This window comes from Triturus cristatus, chromosome 5_2 (genome assembly GCF_964204655.1).
Source record: "Triturus cristatus chromosome 5_2, aTriCri1.1, whole genome shotgun sequence".
In the NCBI taxonomy this organism is placed as follows: Eukaryota; Metazoa; Chordata; class Amphibia; order Caudata; family Salamandridae; genus Triturus; species Triturus cristatus.
In genome coordinates, this window is record NC_140588.1 from 868,765,259 (window position 1) to 868,784,687 (window position 19,429).

At 43.9% G+C, this 19,429-nt stretch overlaps 1 protein-coding gene across 8 annotated transcripts in view; it reads left to right on the forward strand.

The window, feature by feature from the left end:
• Nucleotides 1-19,429, forward strand: part of FMR1 (fragile X messenger ribonucleoprotein 1) — a 491,218-nt gene that overhangs the window by 183,836 nt on the left and 287,953 nt on the right. For all 8 annotated transcript variants that reach the window (XM_085607992.1, XM_085607991.1, XM_085607997.1 and 5 more), the window contains one exon: nucleotides 15,322-15,415. In XM_085607992.1, the coding sequence (XP_085464118.1) occupies nucleotides 15,322-15,415 (94 nt within the window). The remainder of the gene's footprint in view (nucleotides 1-15,321; nucleotides 15,416-19,429) is intronic.

The window sequence follows — 19,429 nt, forward strand, 5'->3', positions numbered from 1 at the left end:
AAAAGTCTGTCCGATTTTATCCAGATTGTGGAACATGTATGGAGTGAGGGGATTCATTTGATGCAGTCTCCCGCTACCGTCATCCCTGTTCTTCCTCGGCTGAAGAAGAAATATAAGGCCCCTGCTGATGGTCCCGCTTGTCTGGTTGGCCAAACGAAGCCGGATTCTGTCATACCTCAAGCGGCCCAAAGAAAGTCAAAGAATCCGTCGGCGCCCCTTACCACACCACCGGATAAGGAGGGTAGGTGACTAGACAATGTGGGAAAAAGATTCTCTTCTATGTCCAGCCTTCTTGTCAGGGCAGCCTTAGCAATTCTGGGACGATATGATCGCCAAATGTGGTGTGATTTATCTCCATACATTGGCCAGCTACCAGATGAATCTAAGGCTGACGCAAAGAAGATTCTGGAGGAAGGAGAGCGTTCTTCAGAGATCATAGATTGTGCAATGGACATTGCTACCACTGCTTTTCGCGCTTTGGCTGGTGCGGCAGTCCTTAGAAGACAAGGTTGGCTTCGGGCCACCTGGTTTCGTCCAGAGGTTCAAAATAATATCCTAGACCTACTGTTTGATGGAGAAATACTTTTTGGTAAGCATGTGGACGATGCACTGCAGGAAATAAAAAAGGACACAGATATGGCAAGGTCCTTTGGGACCTTGCATTACCGCAAAGTACCTTTCCGTGGGGCAAGAGGGAGAGGTTTTTGTTCGTACAAAGGTGGTTATAAACAGCAGCACTATTCCTCCTATTCACAGCAATCGCAATCTTACAGACCCCAGTATTCTCAGCGCCAGGGCCAATCATCGTCTTTTTCTCACCAGCCTTCAAGAGGACGACAGGGACGTCAGGGAAGAGATTCTTCTAAACGTCATTAGTGGCGTTCAGGCTGTGTCTACTCTTCCTTCGCCCCCTGTAACACTAGTGGGGGGCAGGATATCACAATGCCTCCACAACTGGGAGATCATCGGATCGGTGGGTCCTCAATATCATCCTATTCACACGCTGGAGTTTCAACACCTTCCACCATCCAGAGCCCCTCAGCCACCGAATCCAAACATCTATGTCTAGAAGCTCACCAACTGCTTCTCAAAGGAGCAATAGAACCGGTGCTTCTGTCCCAACGAGCCGAAGGATTCTATTCCCGGTTCTTTCTTGTTCGCAAGACAGTAGAAAAGTGGCGTCCAATTTTAGACCTGAGGGAGCTCAACACCTAGCTCATAAAATTGTTTCGGATGGTATCCCTACAGGACATTTTAAAGCTTCTCAACCCAGGCCACTCTGGATCTCGAGGACGCATACTTCCATGTTCCTATTCACCCAGCCCACAGGAGGTTTCTACGCTTTACAGTAGCCAAGAGCCACTTTTAATTCAAGGTCCTGCCTTTCGGACTCAGATCCGCGGATATTCACGAAGGTGTTGGCACCAGTTGCAGCGTTTCTCAGAAAACAATTGCTACAAGTTTTTCCTTACCTGGATGACTGGTTGGTGAAAGCACCATTGTCTCAGGCAACTATAAAGGCAGTCGAAAGTTGCATTCAACTTTTCCAACATCTGGGACTTCAGTTGAACAAAGAGAAATCAGTCCTCTATCCCTCCAGGTCAGCCAAGTTTCTGGGGGCCATTGTGGACACAGCTTCTTGCAAGGCTTTTCCATCAGAGGAAAGACAGGACAGATTAGTTTCCTCCGCCCGTCGTTTACAAGCAAGACGGTCTGTCTGTTCGCCTATACAAATCTCTTCTAGGATTGATCTCATCTTGCATTCCATTAATTCCGCATTGCAGACTTCGTATGCGTCCGCTCCAATAGCAACTAGACAAGCAGTGGCGCCAAGCAGAGGGATCGTTCGACGACAAGATAATCGTCACTCCTCTTATGAAAGAGGCGGTCAGCTGGTGGATGATCAAGGACAATATCTCAAAGGGTCTCACTTTCTCAGTTGCTCCAGCTCCTCTGATACTTACAACAGACGCCTCTCTAGAAGGCAGGGAGCGGTCTTGCAAGACCTTCAAGTGAGCGGCCACTGGACACCCGAACAACGCATTCTCCACATCAACCTTCTGGAGCTCAAGGCAATTCGGCTAGCGTTACAGGCTTTTCTTCCACGAATATGGAATTCAACCGTCCTAGTCCGTACAGACAACACGACGGCTATGCACTATGTGAACAAACAGGATGGAACACAATCTCAGCTGCTCTCCAAAGAGGCCCAAGAGATTTGGGAGTGGGCGATTCATCACCAAATCGCTCTTTCGGCAGAACATCTTCCGGGTACCCTCAACACGACAGCAGATACTTGGAGTCGTCTGAAGTTGGTCTGTCACGAGTGGGAGTTGGATCAAGCCATTCTCGAGAAGGTTTTCAATCATTGGGGTACTCCGTCCATAGACCTGTTCGCCACTCCAGAGAACAGGAAATGCCACTTTTACGCAAGCAGGTAACGCCATCAAGGGTCGTTGGGGAATGCGCTTTCGATGGCCTGGTCAGGCGCATTTGTCTACGCCTTTCCGCCAATTCCCCTAATTCCAAGATTGCTCAGGAAGATCAAAGCAGAGCCATGCACAATGATTCTAGTAGCACCAGCGTGGCCCCGCCAGTTTTGGTTCACGGAGCTCCTCCTGCTCTCTCAGTATCATCCAATTAATCTGCGGCAAATTCCCTCTCTATTGACGATGTCCCAGGGCCAAGTGGTGCATCCAGATCCGAGCTCACTTCAGTTGACTGCGTGGCTCCTGAACACCGAGAATTTCAAAACTTAGATATCCCTCAGGAATGTAAGGAAGTGCTAGCTCAGGCCCGTGCACCGAGTACGAATAAAACTTATCGTTCCAAATGGAAACGTTTCTTCGTGTGGTGCCGCCGAGAGAACATCCATCATTTTTCTTCTGCTCCTCATCAAATCTTACCTTGCATTTTGTCTCTGGCCAAGTCAGGTCTTGCTCATTCTTCTATCAAAGTGCATCTGGCTGCTATCTCTAGATTCAGACGGACGGCTTCTGGTCCTTCTCTCAGGTCGGCAAGAATTGTCAAACAATTTTTAAGAGGACTCTTTAGAGTTTTCCCTCTGGTCAGACCTCCGCCTCCCATGTGGCAAATCAATTTGGTTCTTGCTCAACTCATGAGACCTCCTTTTGAGCCTGTTCATAGAGCGGATCCTAAATTCCTTTCATGGAAAGTGGCCCTCCTTCTCTCTTTAACATCTGCCAGGAGGGTTGGGGAACTTCAAGCTCTCACTATAAAGGATCCGTTTTTACAGTTTAAGAAGGACACTCTTATTCTGAGAACAAATCCGAAATTCATTCCCAAAGTGCCTTCGGATTTTCATTTGAATGAGCCGGTCATTCTAAAATCTTTTTTCCCTCGACCTACGTCTCCAGCGGAAAGGTCTCTTCATTCCTTGGATGTCCAAAGATGTTTAAAATTCTATCTCCAACGTACCAAGGATTGCAGAAAATCTACACAGCTCTTTGTCGCTTTTAGTGCACCGCGCAAAGGTCTTCCCCTTTCAAAGCAAGGAGTTGCACGTTGGATTGCCAGTGCGATCCATAACTGCCATCAAGCGGCTGGTAAGCCCCTAGAAGGGCGGGTCCGGGCGCACTCCACAAGATCAGTTTCATCGTCTGCTGCTCTTTTCACTGGAGTGCCGATTAAGGACATTTGCAGGGCGGCTGCATGGAGCAGTGCCCATACATTCACGATGCATTACTGCTTGGACTCTTCCACGCGGAGCTAGACAGCAGTGGGACAAGCAGTCCTCAGGAACCTCTTCCAGTGAGCGGTGAGCTTTCCCTTCTAACCCTCCTTCCTGTTATTGTTACTGCACATTTTGTATCATATGATGTTTTCTGACTAATGTTTTGCATATCTGGTTATTGCTTATGTGACTATACATACAGGGTTATGCCAGTGTTTATTTCACAAAATGTGCATTGTTGCTAACTACTCTGATACAAGCTAAGGGAATCTATGAAAGGTCCAATACTGGAGTAAGAAAACAAGTTACTTACCTGTAACTTTGGTTCTCCAGTATTGGTAACTTTCATAGATTCCCATGCGCCCACCCTCCTCCCCTGGGAAAGCTCAGCCTTCAGCAAATTTAGTTACTCTGTTACACAACGGCTACGAAAATCTGAGGCTCTCTCAGTAAGGTTCTAAGGGGTGAGGCTAATCTAATTGGTTGTTGCTTTAGTTTGGTCTCTTTTACAAAAAGAGGTGGATATACTACAAAATGAGATGAGACCTAGGTCTTTCTTTCTCTTTTGTATTTACTGCTATGTTATTTTTCTATTTACCGAGACTCCCATTCCGACGACGGGGAATGATACAAGCATGGGAATCTATGAAAGTTTCCAATACTGGAGAACCAAAGTTGCAGGTAAGTAACTTGTTTTCATTTCACTGAAAAAGGTTTATACGAATGTTTCAGGTTTCTCCACATTTGCTCTTCTAGCCTCCCTTTCTCCTGCTTCAACAGATTATTAGATATGGTACCTTATCTATATTCTTTTTTTATTCGCAGTAAGTTTGAAATAATGACACTGCTTACCAGGTTCTCGTCCCTCGTCCCTCTTTATTCCTAAGCATTATCTAATTAACCTGAGGAAATATAGTGACAGTAAGCAAGCACTGGCACAGCAAGTCTTTAATCTTAGGAAGGTAGAGCAAGAGTTTTTTTTTTTCATTGCAAAGCCACAAAAATAAAAATAATGAACAAAGGCCACTTTCTAGACGTGGCTGCCATATGCTGAAAATGTTAAATAAAAAATATATCCTCTTAGGATGAATAAACAGTAGCCACAAGTAGGTGATGATTTTCAGCATATTTTTAATTTCTGAAATAAAACAATGTATATTTCTACATATCAATATAGCTCGTAAGCAATATTTAGGTTATATATTACAAGTTCCACTTCATTCAAAACGGTCTCAGGAGGTTTTGCGTTGCTTACAAACCAAAGTGACAAAACAGTTAATAAATAGACCTAGGTCATGCACAAAATGTTCAGGTTCAACTTTAAAAACATCACATTAACCTTTTAAAAAGAACTATTACTGTGCCAACTACTAATGTTAAGGATATACAGTTCACTAAATCACGTTGATACAAAGGCTTTACAGTTACTCCAGTATTGGAACTTTCATAGCTTCACAAGCTTGAATTGTTCTCCGTAGTCGAGATCAGAGTCCCTGGTTCCTTATAAAAGCAATATCACAATGGACATATAGCATAGAGGGTCAAGGGCCTTTAGTAACATATTACTGTCCTTAATTAAAAAAGGATGAAACTTAAAAGTCAACCAATCAGACCATTTCACCTTTTAGAACGTTCCTGATAGAAGCTGCAGTGCCTCAGATTTTCTACTGCACGTCGTGCTAGTGAGTCTCCTCTGAACTCTGCTCAGTTTCTTCCAGTCACAACTACCTGTTAAAGATTTTCACTGCGTTGTTTCTCTACGTTGGTAGTTTTCCTCTACAGCTACCTGCACTTGTTATTTTGGTGCTTCAAACTGGTTTCCACCATGCAAGAGACACCTAAAAAGGGGCTCTTCAGATCCTGTGGCACCTGCAAGAAGAGGTTACACATCAATGATCCTCATGAAGACTGTGCATACTGGCTCTATCCAGACCACAAACCGAGGGACTGTAAGGTTATGCCGAACATTTTCTAATAAAACCTTAAAGGATAGAAGGACTTCTCCTTCTATGGCTACAGAGACTAAAATCCAGAGACCACCCATTCTCTGATGCAAAAAGCAACACCTTGTCTATGAATTCTTCCAAAATGCCAGTTAAAAGAGCTAGAGAAGATCCATTACTCCATACCTCTCAGGAACCTCTGAAAAAGGCTTCGAAAAAATCTTCGGAGGGTGCTCATAAGCACAGAAGCCTCTCCAAGTCATCTTACTTTCTCCACCAAAAAAGGAGAAAAAAAAGTACAACTTAACTTTCAAACTGCTCAAGAAGTTGACATCAGAGCCCCTAACACCTCCACCTGTGATACAGCATGTCTTTAAAAAAAAAACGTGGTCAGCAGCGCCATAGGATGGCTTGTTGACCGCATCTCCATCGACGAAGATATCCACAACGCCTTCCTTAGCATCTTCAGTGGCATCAACAGTCACCACCATAATGGTGTCCACAGCGTCAGCATTAACCTCGACAACGTTTTAATTGACGGCTGCAGCACCAGTGTCGTCAATGGTGAACTTTTTGCTGTCCCATCGTCGACGACGCAGCAACCAATGACGGCGTCTCTGAACATGAGTGATTTCCTGTCCACAGATTGTAACCCAGGGGTCTCCAGCCTTTTCTGTAGAGAGAAATACTTGTGGTCACTGAAAACAATCATGAGCTCTTGAAGGCTAAACAACTTGTGAATTGTTACCATACACCCCTACGCCCGGCTTCTCGGACTTTGCCTATTGCTTAATGTCATTGGAGCCGGATACTATGGTTTGAACAAAATACTTGTACTAGAGGCACTATGACAGGGCTGCTACGTGTGTCCGTGAAAACGGGGTCTTTGGAGATGTATAAACATGAGTGCGTATCAATGCGATATATTTATATTGGTGACTGAGAGTCTGTGTATGTAGTTGCAGCACAGGACATACCTTTTGCTATATGTGGCCCTCTTACATGTATAGCACAAACATACAATAATTGTGTTTTAAATGGGAAAAATGTAAAGTGCAGAAAAGCTTTCTGATTTTTTTTTATTTTCTGCACTTTACATATCTCATTTTAAAAAATTGCAGTATTTTTCATTTATACTTATTGCACAGTATCTACTGCAAGAGGCCTGCTGTTTGTAAATGTGACACTTTGAAATGGGGGAAAATTTAAGTGAAGAGTTAACATAATCATTAAAGTAACTTTTAATTTTAATTTTCCATATGTAAAGTCATTCAGAAACAATATTTTGTTCACAGCTCCAATATTGACTTGACAAGGAGAGTTAAATACCTCACTACTTCAGTTGTTCACCTCTGTGCCCCAGCATGGGTCATACATCTAGCAAACACAACAAGATGAGGATGGAGTTCTGAAACTTTTCAAACACTCGCCCCTAGTCAACAGATCAGGGTTGAATCCATTGTTTGTTTGCTCATTATGCCACCTCAGTTTGAACCCAGCCATATGCAAATCAGTCTTGACCCTGCTCCTCATGGGAACAGTCCAGCCTATTTTGGGGTATCACCCGTCATCAGCCAGGCTTGCTTTAATCCAGTGGCACAGCCAGCAAGGAAATGAAAAATGAAATATCAGTATTTGTAAAGCGCACAGCTACCTCCGAAGTGGTGTCCCGGCGCTGGGGGCCGTCGGGAAGATTAAGCGAGCTATTGCCCAGAGTCACATGGTGCTGGGCTAACCTGCCGCCGGCACCGGGGATCGAACCCTGAACCCTGTAGTCCGGAGTCAGGCACCCTGGCCGCTGCGCCACACCTCTTCCACCAAGCAAGGGACCCACGTCTGGGCATACCCATGGCCACTTAGGTCGAACATAGCAAACACATCAAGATGATGGATTGAGTGCTGAAACCTTTCAACCACTCACCCCCAGTTAACAGATCTGGGTTGAATCCATTGTTCTTTTACCCCGAAACCGGTCTAAGGGTGCTTGTTTCTGGTCCAGGGAGAACCTGTCTCGGCAGTTCGGGCTGGACTGTTCCTATCGGGAGCAGGGTCAAGACTGATTTGCAAATGGCTGGGTTTAAACTGGCATGGCATAGGGAGAAAACACTGTGGATTTAGTCCCAGTTCTACGTACTGGGGTGAATGCTTGACATTGTTTAGCATTCGGTCCATCAGTTGTTCTTTTTGCATGGGTCTTAAATCTGACTGCACTGCTCATTACCAGGCCCTGCTATATGCAGCCTGATTATAATAATGTAAAATAAACACAGCCTTCCCCTAACTTTAAAAAGAAAATATGAACTTGTGCTTATTTAAAAATGAACTCTAGGCTGTGAGCTACTCTGAAGGAGTCTGATCTAACCAGTCGACGACAATTCCAGAGTTGCCTTTTTCCTCGTTGATGACACCGCCGACGATTATTACTCACAGGACCCTCAACAATACCAACAAGATATGGTATGTGTACCGTCCACTCTCTTGATGGATTTGCAGGCTGTGTTAACCACTTCAAGACACGCTTCCCTCCAGTGACTACTTCTGTACACCATGCACCAGTCCCCATGGCTCCTGTGCCTTCTCATCTGCTCACTCCTCGGCCAGAGACTCTACCTCTTTCTAGACCAGTGCACCACTCTCCGCTAGTAGTGCCTTTGTGGGATCCAAACTCATCTGACGAAGAGAGAGAAGAAGGTGAGTTGCTAGATCACCTTGATGAATGGGACGACTATGTCCTGCCGGCACCAGCTTCTACATAACCTCCTATTGTTGACTCACCTCCAGAGGACATTGAGGTTTTCCACATCCTCTTGGAGAGGGCGGCCACTTGCTTTGACCTTCTTATTCCTGCCACGCAACAAGAGTGTTTCCTGTATGATTTTATGGAGTCCTTTTGCAAAACAGTAAAGGCTGTACCCATCATTGATTATGTGTGAAGTCAAAGCCTACAATCATGCGCAACCTGGCAACAGTACCAGCCATACCAAGCTGGACAAAAAGTAAAAGGCCCCGGATGATGCCCCAGCCTTCCTCGGGGGCCAACCTAAAACGGACTCAGTCATCTTCCAGGCAGTGCAATGAAGATCACGGAATCCTGCCACGCTCTTGCAGCGCCTCCAGGCGTCTGAATAACATCTGCAAATGCTTTTCATCCATGTCGGCCCTCACAGTAAGGGCCGTAAATTCTCAAGCCCTCCTTGACCTCTATGACTGACAAATGTGGTCCGATATAGCCCCATATATTGCCCAGCTTCCTAAGCATGTTAGAGAAGAAACAAAACAAGTGTTGCTGGAAGGTCAGCGTTCCTCCTCAAAGATAATAGACTGTACCATGGACATTGCCTCCACAGGGTTTCAGCAGCTTGCGGGTGCAGCGGTTCTATGCCATCAGGGATGGCTCAAAGTGACCAATTTTGAGCATACTAGATTTGCCATACAATGGTAAGGTCTTTGTTTGGAACGCACGTTGATGAGACTCTACAAGCCATGAAAACCGGCGCTGATACTGCCAAATCATTGGGAGCTTTACAGGATAAGAAGGTTTGTTGTGCCCCAGGAAGAGGCCAGTCTTCCTTTCGTGGAAGGTATCAGCAATATCGTTATCCAACATATTCCTCCAATAATCAACAATTCCTCTCTCAGTATCAGCAGCGACAAGCACCATCAGCTGGATATCACCGCCCTCCTCTCAGAGGATGGTCAGGACGACAGGGCAAAGACCACAATCTTGACGATGGCTTCAGTCAGGCGCTACCATCCTCACTTTTTTCTTCCACCCAAGGTACCAGCAAGAATTACCAAACACCTACAGCGTTGGAGACAGATCACTACAGATCAATGAGTGCTAGACCTAGTGCAATTCGGAGATCTTTTGAAATTTATACAAACCCCTCCCTCAACACCACCTCATGCATACATCCAGAAGAACTTACCCATCCTCACATTCAGGTCAAAACTATTCTGCAAAAGGGGATGATAAAAAGAGTTCCTCGTTCCCAGAGAAGTGAAGGTTTATACTCCTGTTTCTTCTTAATCTGCAAGAAGTCAAGACAGTGGAGACCCATTTTCGATTTGAGGGATCTCAACAAATATCGCAAGAAACCATAATTTTGCATGATTATGCTCTAAGACGTTGCAGCTCCTCAACAAAGGAAATTGCTTATAATTTCTTTACCTCCAAGATGCCTACTTTCATGTACCCATCCATCCTAAACACACAAAGTTCCTCAGATTCACTATAGCCGGCAGCTACTTACAGTTCCTCTGTTACCATTGGATCTCAGATCTGCCCCCTTCATTTTTAGGTCTCGCCTGACCCAGCGCTTGCGCTGTTCTTGCGAGACTTTAAGTAAGGGCTTCAAAAAATGCTTCCGCCGGCCACAGCTTGCAGTGCATGTGCGTGGGCGCGCGCTTCAGCAGAGGCGCCATATGGCGTGATTACTGCTGCGCGCGCACCACTCGCGCACATGCACTGCAAGCTGTGGCCGGTGGTAGCATTTTTCCCCGCGATCACTTTCACTTTCCGTACTCACTTTTGAGACGTATTCTGACTCCACATTATCCACAGTACTCTGTGAGCTAATTTAAAAAAATCTTTATGTCTCACATTGATCCTGGACATCAGCGTTCGTCCCGTAGTTACATCAGCAACATGTGACTTCCACCTCCCCAGCTCAGGGGCAGTGACCTAAGTCTTTCCACTCTAAGGCCTCTTTGATCATGGCGGGTGGAAGTGAAGTCATTGCCATCGGCGCATGCCGCACAAACTCGCGCGGGGTCCGCAAATGCGAAGAGGTGACGTTCATGAGGTCAAACCCACCCACGCTCATGCGCCTCTGACTTCACCCCAACAATTAAAATTAGGGAAATACGGTACTATCTCAGCGCCCTGGCTTTCTGCTATCGACAGCTTATCTAAGAGCATGCAATAATAGAATTGCAGTGTCAAAGTTCACAATATATTTTTTCTGTGGTACCCACATCCTTCAGTTTGCAATAAAAATTGTTTCAAATATTTTTAGAGCCAGCGTTCTCTGTACATTTGACAAGTAACGTCTGTGTCCATTGAATTATAGCATTTCAGTGTCTTTTTTTATAATTTGAAACTGTGGGAACCTAAAGTAATTTTTGTATCCAAGGTTTTCTTACCCAAAATAACTGCTTTCAGTTTTATGTCAATACTTTTTAAATATTTCCATCTATAGTTATAAATTGTTTGTCCATCTTGTCTGTATTTGTCCTATTTTTATTTTCCAAAATTGATTTCCGTGTTGTAAAAGATTGAAACTACTTGTATAATTCCACTTTATTTAACCAGTAAACATACGCGCACACTTACGATGCCTGTTGTTTTGAGCGCTAGGATCATCTATATGTAGCCCAATGCAACACTCACCTGAAAACATTACTGCAAACGTCCATGCAGTCGCAGAAGCAGAAATAAAACAAGCATTGGCATAGCCAATAGGTCTCGCATTTGGGACCTTATAAGTGTTTAGCCATGCAACAGTTGGTGTTGTTGCACCAAGGATATTCTGCTGCATAACGAAATACTTATACGGTCCAAAAAGCGAGACCTATTGGCTATGCCAATGCTTGTTACAAAATGCCTGGCACTCATCGCAGCTTGCCTCAGACAGCAGCAACATCAAGTCTTCCCATATCTTGATGACTTGTTTGTGAAAGCTCATAGAAACCAGTCTGTAAAGGCATCCACCAAGGTTTGCTTTTGCTTCTTCAAAGAGTTAGGACTCACTCTCAACCCGGGCAAGTCAACCCGCCAGCTGTAGCAGCGGATAATCTTCCTAGGAGCCATACTAGACACAGACCTCAACATGGTATATCCCACTATCGGGAGACAACGAAAGTTGATATCTCTGGCTTGCCTAGTTCAAAAATGGTCATTTTCAGTTCACCTGTACAAGTCTCTCCTAGTCATTATGTCCTCTTGCATCCAATGCATACTGTACTGCTGCCGCCACATGCCTCCACTTCAGGAAGCATTGGACGCCTAATGGACTCGGGACAGAGACATTCCAAGACATCATTCACCTCACTGCACTCATGATCAAGCCATTCCACTGGTGGACTTACTCTATAAATCTCTCTGCAGTTCTCCCATTTCTTCCTCCGCCATCCCCGCTGGTAATTATGACAGATGCCTCCCTGGATGGGTGGGGAGCTTACCTCCATGACCTTCAGGTCAGTCGCAAATGACCTCTTTCACATCTCGACATACACATCAATCTTCTCAAATTAAGAGAAGTATATCTCGTGCTACAGGCCTTCCTTCCCAGGATTCAGCAATCGGCAATGCTCGTGCGAACAGACAACACAACAACCATGCACTACATAAACAAACAAGGGGATCCCAGATCTTGCCTACTGTCCCATCTAATCTGGCAATGGTGCATTCCACCACACGGTGTACCTAACGGCAGAGCATTACCAGGAAACTGAACACCGTAGCAGTCACATTAAGCACACTCAAGTTTACCTGCCACGAGTGGGAATTGGACAAGCACACACTAGATCACATCTTTCTCCAGTGGGGCAAACCAAACCTGGATTTATTCGCTAGCTCCCCATCCCCCCCCCCCCCCCCACACCAAATGCCAGTTCTTCGCAAATTGGCAACCTCCTCATCAGGGGTCATTGGGGAATGCCCTTTCGATTGCATGGTGCAGCATATTTGCCTGTGCATTTACACCAATTCCCCTCCTTCCAAAGATCTTCAGGAAGATGAAGGCCGAGTCCTGTCAGATCATCCCGATAGCCCGTGTGCCCTCGTCAGCACTGGAGGCACTAGTAGAGGGCCAGTTCCAAGGACACCTCCCAACATCCTATCCCTCCCTACCACAAGCAGCAGCAGCGCTACCACCAATAGACACACAGAGGGTACATTAAGGGTGCTTACAGGGGCAACAGGGACAGGGGCAAGGGAGGTTCCGGCAAAGGGGGCTCCACCTCTAGACACTGAATCTCTCTGCTCCCCTTCCCGATCACATAATACCTGTCTGGGGAAGTCTGCAGGATTTCTTTTCTCTTTGGCAAGAAATCATATGAGACATGTGAACGATAGTATGCCACTGCTACTGCCTAGAATGTCTCACACCTCCTCCCAACATTCCGCCCTATGCTAATCCAAACAGAAGAGGTTTGAAAAGGTACAAACACTCCTTCAAAAAGAGGCCATAGAACTAGTACCTACTCATCAGCGGGTCAGAAGGATTTATGCCCTCTGCTTCCTTATCCCCAAGATGGACAACTCCCTCATGACGTTCCTAGACTTCCGGCACTTGAACTGGTACATCTTTTTCAATTACTTCTACATGGTAACCCTGCAGGGTGTTAGCCCTCTGTTTCAACAAGGTGATTACATAGCTGTATTAGACAACAAGGATGCCTATTTTCACATTTCTATTTATCCCACCCATTGGCGCTACCTACGCTTCGTGGTTTGTGTCTTTTTTTATCAGTTCAAACTCCTTCCATTTGGTGTCATCATGGCTGTATCGGTCTTCAACACGTGCAATAGAATCATTTTCAGATGACTGCATTATTGTGTGAATAACTAAAACTCACTGGGCATTCAAACATCAGTATGCATATACTGGTTAAATACACGTGGGAATACAGACATTGCTTTTTTCACTAAATACAAAAGAATACAGATAAAATGAGCAAAAAATAAATATGTTTAAATAAATGGAAATGTGGAAAAAAAAAACATAAATCTGGGATCCCTATACATAACATTCATGCACTATCATCCTATACCAAGTAATGACACTTTATATTATAATGAATGCAAGCATGGAAATAGTGAGCTAAGCCTTGCATTTATAATGAATATATGCATACATGAATGTGACGTGGGACTCAATACTAGGAAAACTGCTTTGCACATGACAGTGACAGCCATCTTTGAAGTAGAGAAATGTAGCATTCCAATATAGCAACCACAGCTATTTACCTTGCGAATGCTTTTTATGCTATTTTACAAGTATTGTAAAGTCAGTTACTTAGGCTGGACATCTGGGAAGGTTATCTTTTATGTTTCTAAGATGGGTATCGCGTTACATCATTGTGCAATTGGCGGTCATCTTAGAACTATATACAAGATATGCCAAAATGACCGAATGTGGAAATTTATACCTCCAAAGTGACTGCCACATTGCATCTACACCCAGTGTAATGGCTTTCTTGGAAGTATAAAGAAATGCTTATATTGCATTGGCAAAACCAATACTGGCAATGAACAAGCAATGGCAAATCAAGACTATTTGGCTTTGCCAGTGCTTGTTTTGATTTGGTGTAAATCCGTAAAATAAATCTTACCCTGGATATTAGCTTTTCAAATATGTGTCATGTTGGCATTGAGTTAATAATAGAAGATACCTTGACCTATATAGTTCCAAGCTTGAAAGTTCTGTCATGTGAATGTTAATTTTTCAAGACTGTGATTTACAGATCAGTAGCTTAATTATTTTTCCCACAATCTTGAAATTTCCAAATTAGACAAACGTTTGCTAATTCCCCTAAATGGGGGAAAATAGTTAACGGCGAGAAAAGGGGAAGGGGCATGATGACCGTCTCGAAGAAGAAGAGAGGGGAATAATAATTATGGCTGAATGGTGGATAAATAATCAGAATACACTTATTATGATGTACATTTTTCTGCCATCCAGGACCATGTGGATACAATTTTGTATTTGGAAATAGGCACAATTTTCCTGAACTTGCGAGTTCCAGTGAATGCATAGATTTCAAAATTCAAGTGTTTTATGAAATTCATGAATCCTAACATAAAAAAAGAAATAAGTTCTCAACCCTGTGGTTAAGTATAGGGTTTGTTAGTGGTTGGTTGCAAAGTCTGGTCACAATCAAGGCCCTGGTTCCATCCCCCATTTTGCGGTGCCTTTAGTCATGCAAAGCAGAGACTGCAGTCCTGGTTGGGTGCAGCGCTTAGCCTCCGTAGTCCAGGATGAGAGGCATGGTTGATTGCCCTGCCTCCAACCACTAATGTTCCTTTTTTTTTTTAAAACCATTAATATTCATTGGGGGAGAGATAAGCCAAGCTAAACAAAGTTATGGTTCCGGTAGTGCCAAACTCCATGACCTTAGCTATAAGGAAACCGACAGATGCCATCACAAATGATATTGATTACAACTGCAGAGACATTAAATCTATCCTGTTGCCATTGATATATACTGTATATATTTATTTTTGTTAGCATATGTGTTCTTTATGGATGTGTTGTTGCGTTCATCAATTTATTGGTGTAAGTATTGAGAGTTCTCAAACAGTTGACAGGTTTTACATTTTGATGTTTAACCCAAGTATCAATTTCAATGTGGTCTCCATGAATATTTTGATGTTTTTTTCGATGAGACTAGTTTAGTGTTTGCAATACTTGAACAATTTCTCATTTTACCGTTTTTACTAGCATGTGTGTGTGTGTGTGTGTATATATATATATATATATATATATATTTTTTTTTTTTAAATAAAATTCTGGAAAGATACTGTACTAATTTAATGTAAACAATTACTGTCCATGTACTTTTATTCTACAACAATTTTACCTTGATAGCCAAAAAATATTTATTTCTCATTGTCGAAATGTAAAGAATTGAATAAAATGTTACGCAAACAATCTCAAAACCTTTTTGCTCTTTTGCTAGGTGTGCCAAAGAATCTGCACACAAGGACTTCAAAAAAGCAGTTGGAGCATTTTCAGTGACTTATGATTCTGAAAACTTTCAGCTCATCATTTTGGTGAGTACAGGTTGTGTGGGGTGGCAGTGTGTTTTTCCCTGGGCTCCAGGTGGGAAACAGTTGGGGCTATTGTTAAAGGTTTGTTGTTGATCAGGCGTGGCAATTTCTTCCTTTTGCTAGAGGATCGACTGCTCATTTGCTCATACTTTGCCGTGGATAGCAAGTACAGGATAGTTGGGGTCCAGCCTACTCTGTGTATAGATGCAGCATGGACTCCATCTTCCTTTAATGGAGTGCACTTGCAATGATGGACCAAAATGTACATTTTCTAACTTGAAATGTCCATGGTATGGGAAGTCTGAACAAAAGACCGAATGTATGCGTAACATGCTTACTTACAGGAGACCCACTTGGATGGGAAAGAGATGGGTAGATGCAGAGGTGGAGGGACCACATGTATGGCACGCCCTGGGCCTCCTAAGCTGATTTAGAAAGACCCCCAACCCCCCCTCCCCAGGGGAGGGGGGGGGCCATTTGAAAAGATTTGTGAATGTATACACCCAAATGTGGTGCAGTTGAATTTGTTTTACCTGGTGGCGAGGGCTCTGTTGAATTCTGTACTCTTTGGGGGACTGGGATTGGATTTTACGTGCACCCCTTCAGCGGACATGGATAGATACCTGCCTGCACTCCCAGGTGCGCAGGCCGTCCTGTTAGCAACCAGATTCAGGAAGTGACTTGACAACTTGAAATTACTTGTCTATAGGCATATAGTGCACCTGACTGCGAAAGAGTTCTTCTTGTTCTCCCCCACACACATGCGTCACACCAGAATTAATTTATTCCTGTGTCACCCACATTTGCTTGTGTATCAGATCACAACCCACTGAAGTTGACATTGAGGTGGAGTATGCAGGTTAGCATACCATTGTAGCACCTCCAGGCGGTGGCCCTGCTAGATTCTTTTTAGAGGGACTCGCTTCGAACAAGATTGGCTCAGTAGTTTGAATCTAACAAGGGCTCCACAGGAAATGTGCCTGTTGAGTGGGACACCTTCAAAGTTACTGTTAGGGGGTGCTTACCTGGTTATGACATGATGTGAAGAAGGATTTGGAACAAAATGTACACAAACTTGAAGTTGAGCTTATTACACTGGAGTGGGAGGCAGTTGATGACCCCTCTAGGCGCCCTCTGATAACTCGGGTAAGGAAGAAGTATAGGGAGTAGACTTGGGTCACATCATTATAATTCATTCATCACTAAAGGGCACAGCAAGAGGGAAATGGGCGGGCAGATTGCTTGGATGATTGAGCGGCGAGCATGTATTCCCCAATTGCTGACATCAGAGTGTGGGATAGCACAGTGGTCAACATGTAAATTGCAATCAATCAGGGAAAAAACAGCACTATATTCAAGTTGTCCAGATAAAACTGCTATCACTTGATCAGGTGCAAGCTTTGAACCTTACCATAGTAATTGGAGAAATTGCACTTGCCATGAGGGTCTCACCACGGGGAAGACCCCTGATGGTGAAGGGATGCCGTAGGCGCTCTATACTAACTACATGGATGTGTTGAGCCCCCACTGATGTTAACGTAGCGCCCTCTATGGCTGAAGTCAAAATCATATCGATGTTGACGCCAGGATGGGAACCATTGGACGTTAGACCTCTTTGATGCCGGACATTATTCTTTCTGATCAGTCAGGCTTTATTCCAGGCAGGACTACCTCGCCCATTATTTGAAGGCTTTTTTATTTTGTAAATGTTCTCCTTTTGGGCAAGGAGTGTCACTGTGATAAATATGGAAAATGTGTTTGATCCACTTGAGTGAAACTTCATGCAGTTGGTAATGGAGAAACTGGGTTTTAGCTGTGGTTTCAAAGGATGGGTTGGTTTGTTGTACATAAGCTCTAAGGCAAGGTTCGGTGCAGGTCAGGCTGTGTTGGAATCCTTCAAGGTTGAGCAGGGTACCCCTCTCTTACTTGCACTGGATTTGGTGCCCATGGCATTCACTCTCCAAGTAGGAACTCTCATTGGAGATACCTACACAGAGGGGTACCCATATCCTTTCTCTCTAGGTGGATGACATTCTGATTTATCTACATAATCTGGCCAACGACCTCCTGGTGCTTTTGAGTCACTTGAGGAATTTCAAGAATCAGTCTGGCCCTCCTTGGTAATATGGAAGAGTTGTGCCTTTCCCCTTAAGGCGAGAACACTGGTGGCTGAAGATGATCTGCCTGTTCTTCTTCTAAGCTGGAACCCGAGGTCCACTAGATACTTCGGCATTCAGGTATTTCACAAAGGTAGAAACAGAGTTGAAGGCAATTTGGGGTGCATGTTGGTCTGTCTGTCCTGTTTTGGTTAAAACTGCCCTTGTCTCCGATATGTAGACTGGCTTTGTTAACCGCCTTTGAGACTGGTAGACTGGCTTTGTTGAAGATGGTGCCATTGCCACTGTTCCTTTATTTTTTTAATGTCCCCTACCACTTGTGCTGATTATCCGTGTTTTCAAGGACCTTAGTAGGCTACTTTTAGACTTAATCTGGAGACACGAGTTGGAGGGTAGCCCTGCATAAGACACACACACTCCTTACACAGAGGGGTCTTTCCAGGCAGGTGATGGCCATATTGAGTTGCAGGAGGGCTGAGTCTTGTACACAATCCTTCCTCCACTCCATGCTTACTCATGACTCAGGGGGTAGGAAAATGATGGCACTCTATAGTTGTTTGTTACATCAGTCGATGGTTGACTTAACTCCTTTAGTTGAAGGTTGAGGCATGCGTAGGCAGTTGACACCTAAGGGAATGGGAGGGGGGCACGAATGGAGAATCCATTTAAGGTGTTGAGGAATGCTTGGTTTCGGTTTATCCAATGTTAAAGTGTTACATAAGGCGTTTCTTGCACCTTTACATTGCACATAATTTACCCTGGCACATCGATTGAATGTCCAAAATGTCAATTGCTGTAGGCAGACTTGGCACAAATGTTCTGGCACTGCCCGCACTTCACAGCTTTTTGGCTGTTATTTTTTGACGTAATCAGGGAAATTGACAAAACCTACACTTGCACTTTCAAGACCAGTATTCTAGACCTATTTAACGAAAAAAGTCAGCAAGGTTGGAAGACCGGTTTGCTGACTTGGCGTCGATTCTGGCCATGAGGCAGATCGTCATGTGTTGAAAGCTGCCACAGGCCACATGCGTCCAAGTCTGGTGTAAAGAGTTGCTCACATGGGCAAAGGCATATTAAAACATGCTTAATGTTCTGCAGAGATGAGATGAAGAGGCGATGGGCATAACTATGTTGGATTCCATGGTTATATCCCTACAAGCAAAAGGTGACACATGGACTCTAGACACCCCAGGGGTAGGAATATTACTTTTCTGGAAGCTTTAACTCCCAAACTACCACTATACTACTTTGGTAATTTTCACTGGCTCTATCTTGCTTTCTGGTTAGAAGGGCATAATAAGGCCACTTTAGCACACTGTTGCTCGATGATGTCTATTGAAGAGTAATTATTGCTTAGCTCCTCTGTTCCCTTCACTGTGCGACCTCGTGTCATCACACTACGTTGATTATGTTTACATATGCCTGTTGTTACTGTTAGTACTGTCTGTGATTGACTCACGCGCTCTGACTGTATAATATGATTGCAATAAAAGGCGCTTAGCATGTATACTGATAGATATGCTACATAATTGTTCAAAACAATAAAACCGTTAAAACAAAAGTAATTTTGTTGAGTAACTATGAAATGTATTTCAAATTCAGTTTGATGAGTGGTTTAAAAAAAAAAAAAAGTTTTCAATACTTTTTAGTTATGAATGTAATCAAGATTCTTATTGTTATGCCGTGCTGAAGAGCATTCTTATTATGTGTATTTTTCTCCATAATATGTCTTTATTACTCCTCATAAATGATGAGTATTTCCAGCTATGTACTTGCTCCCTGAAACTTTGAGGGATCTGTCAGATTTACAAAAATGTCCCCTCTTTTAGAAGTAACCTGGCTGTGTGCTCATTGTCTCAAACGGTTTAGGCTGTTTCCATAATACTTTTATGATTGA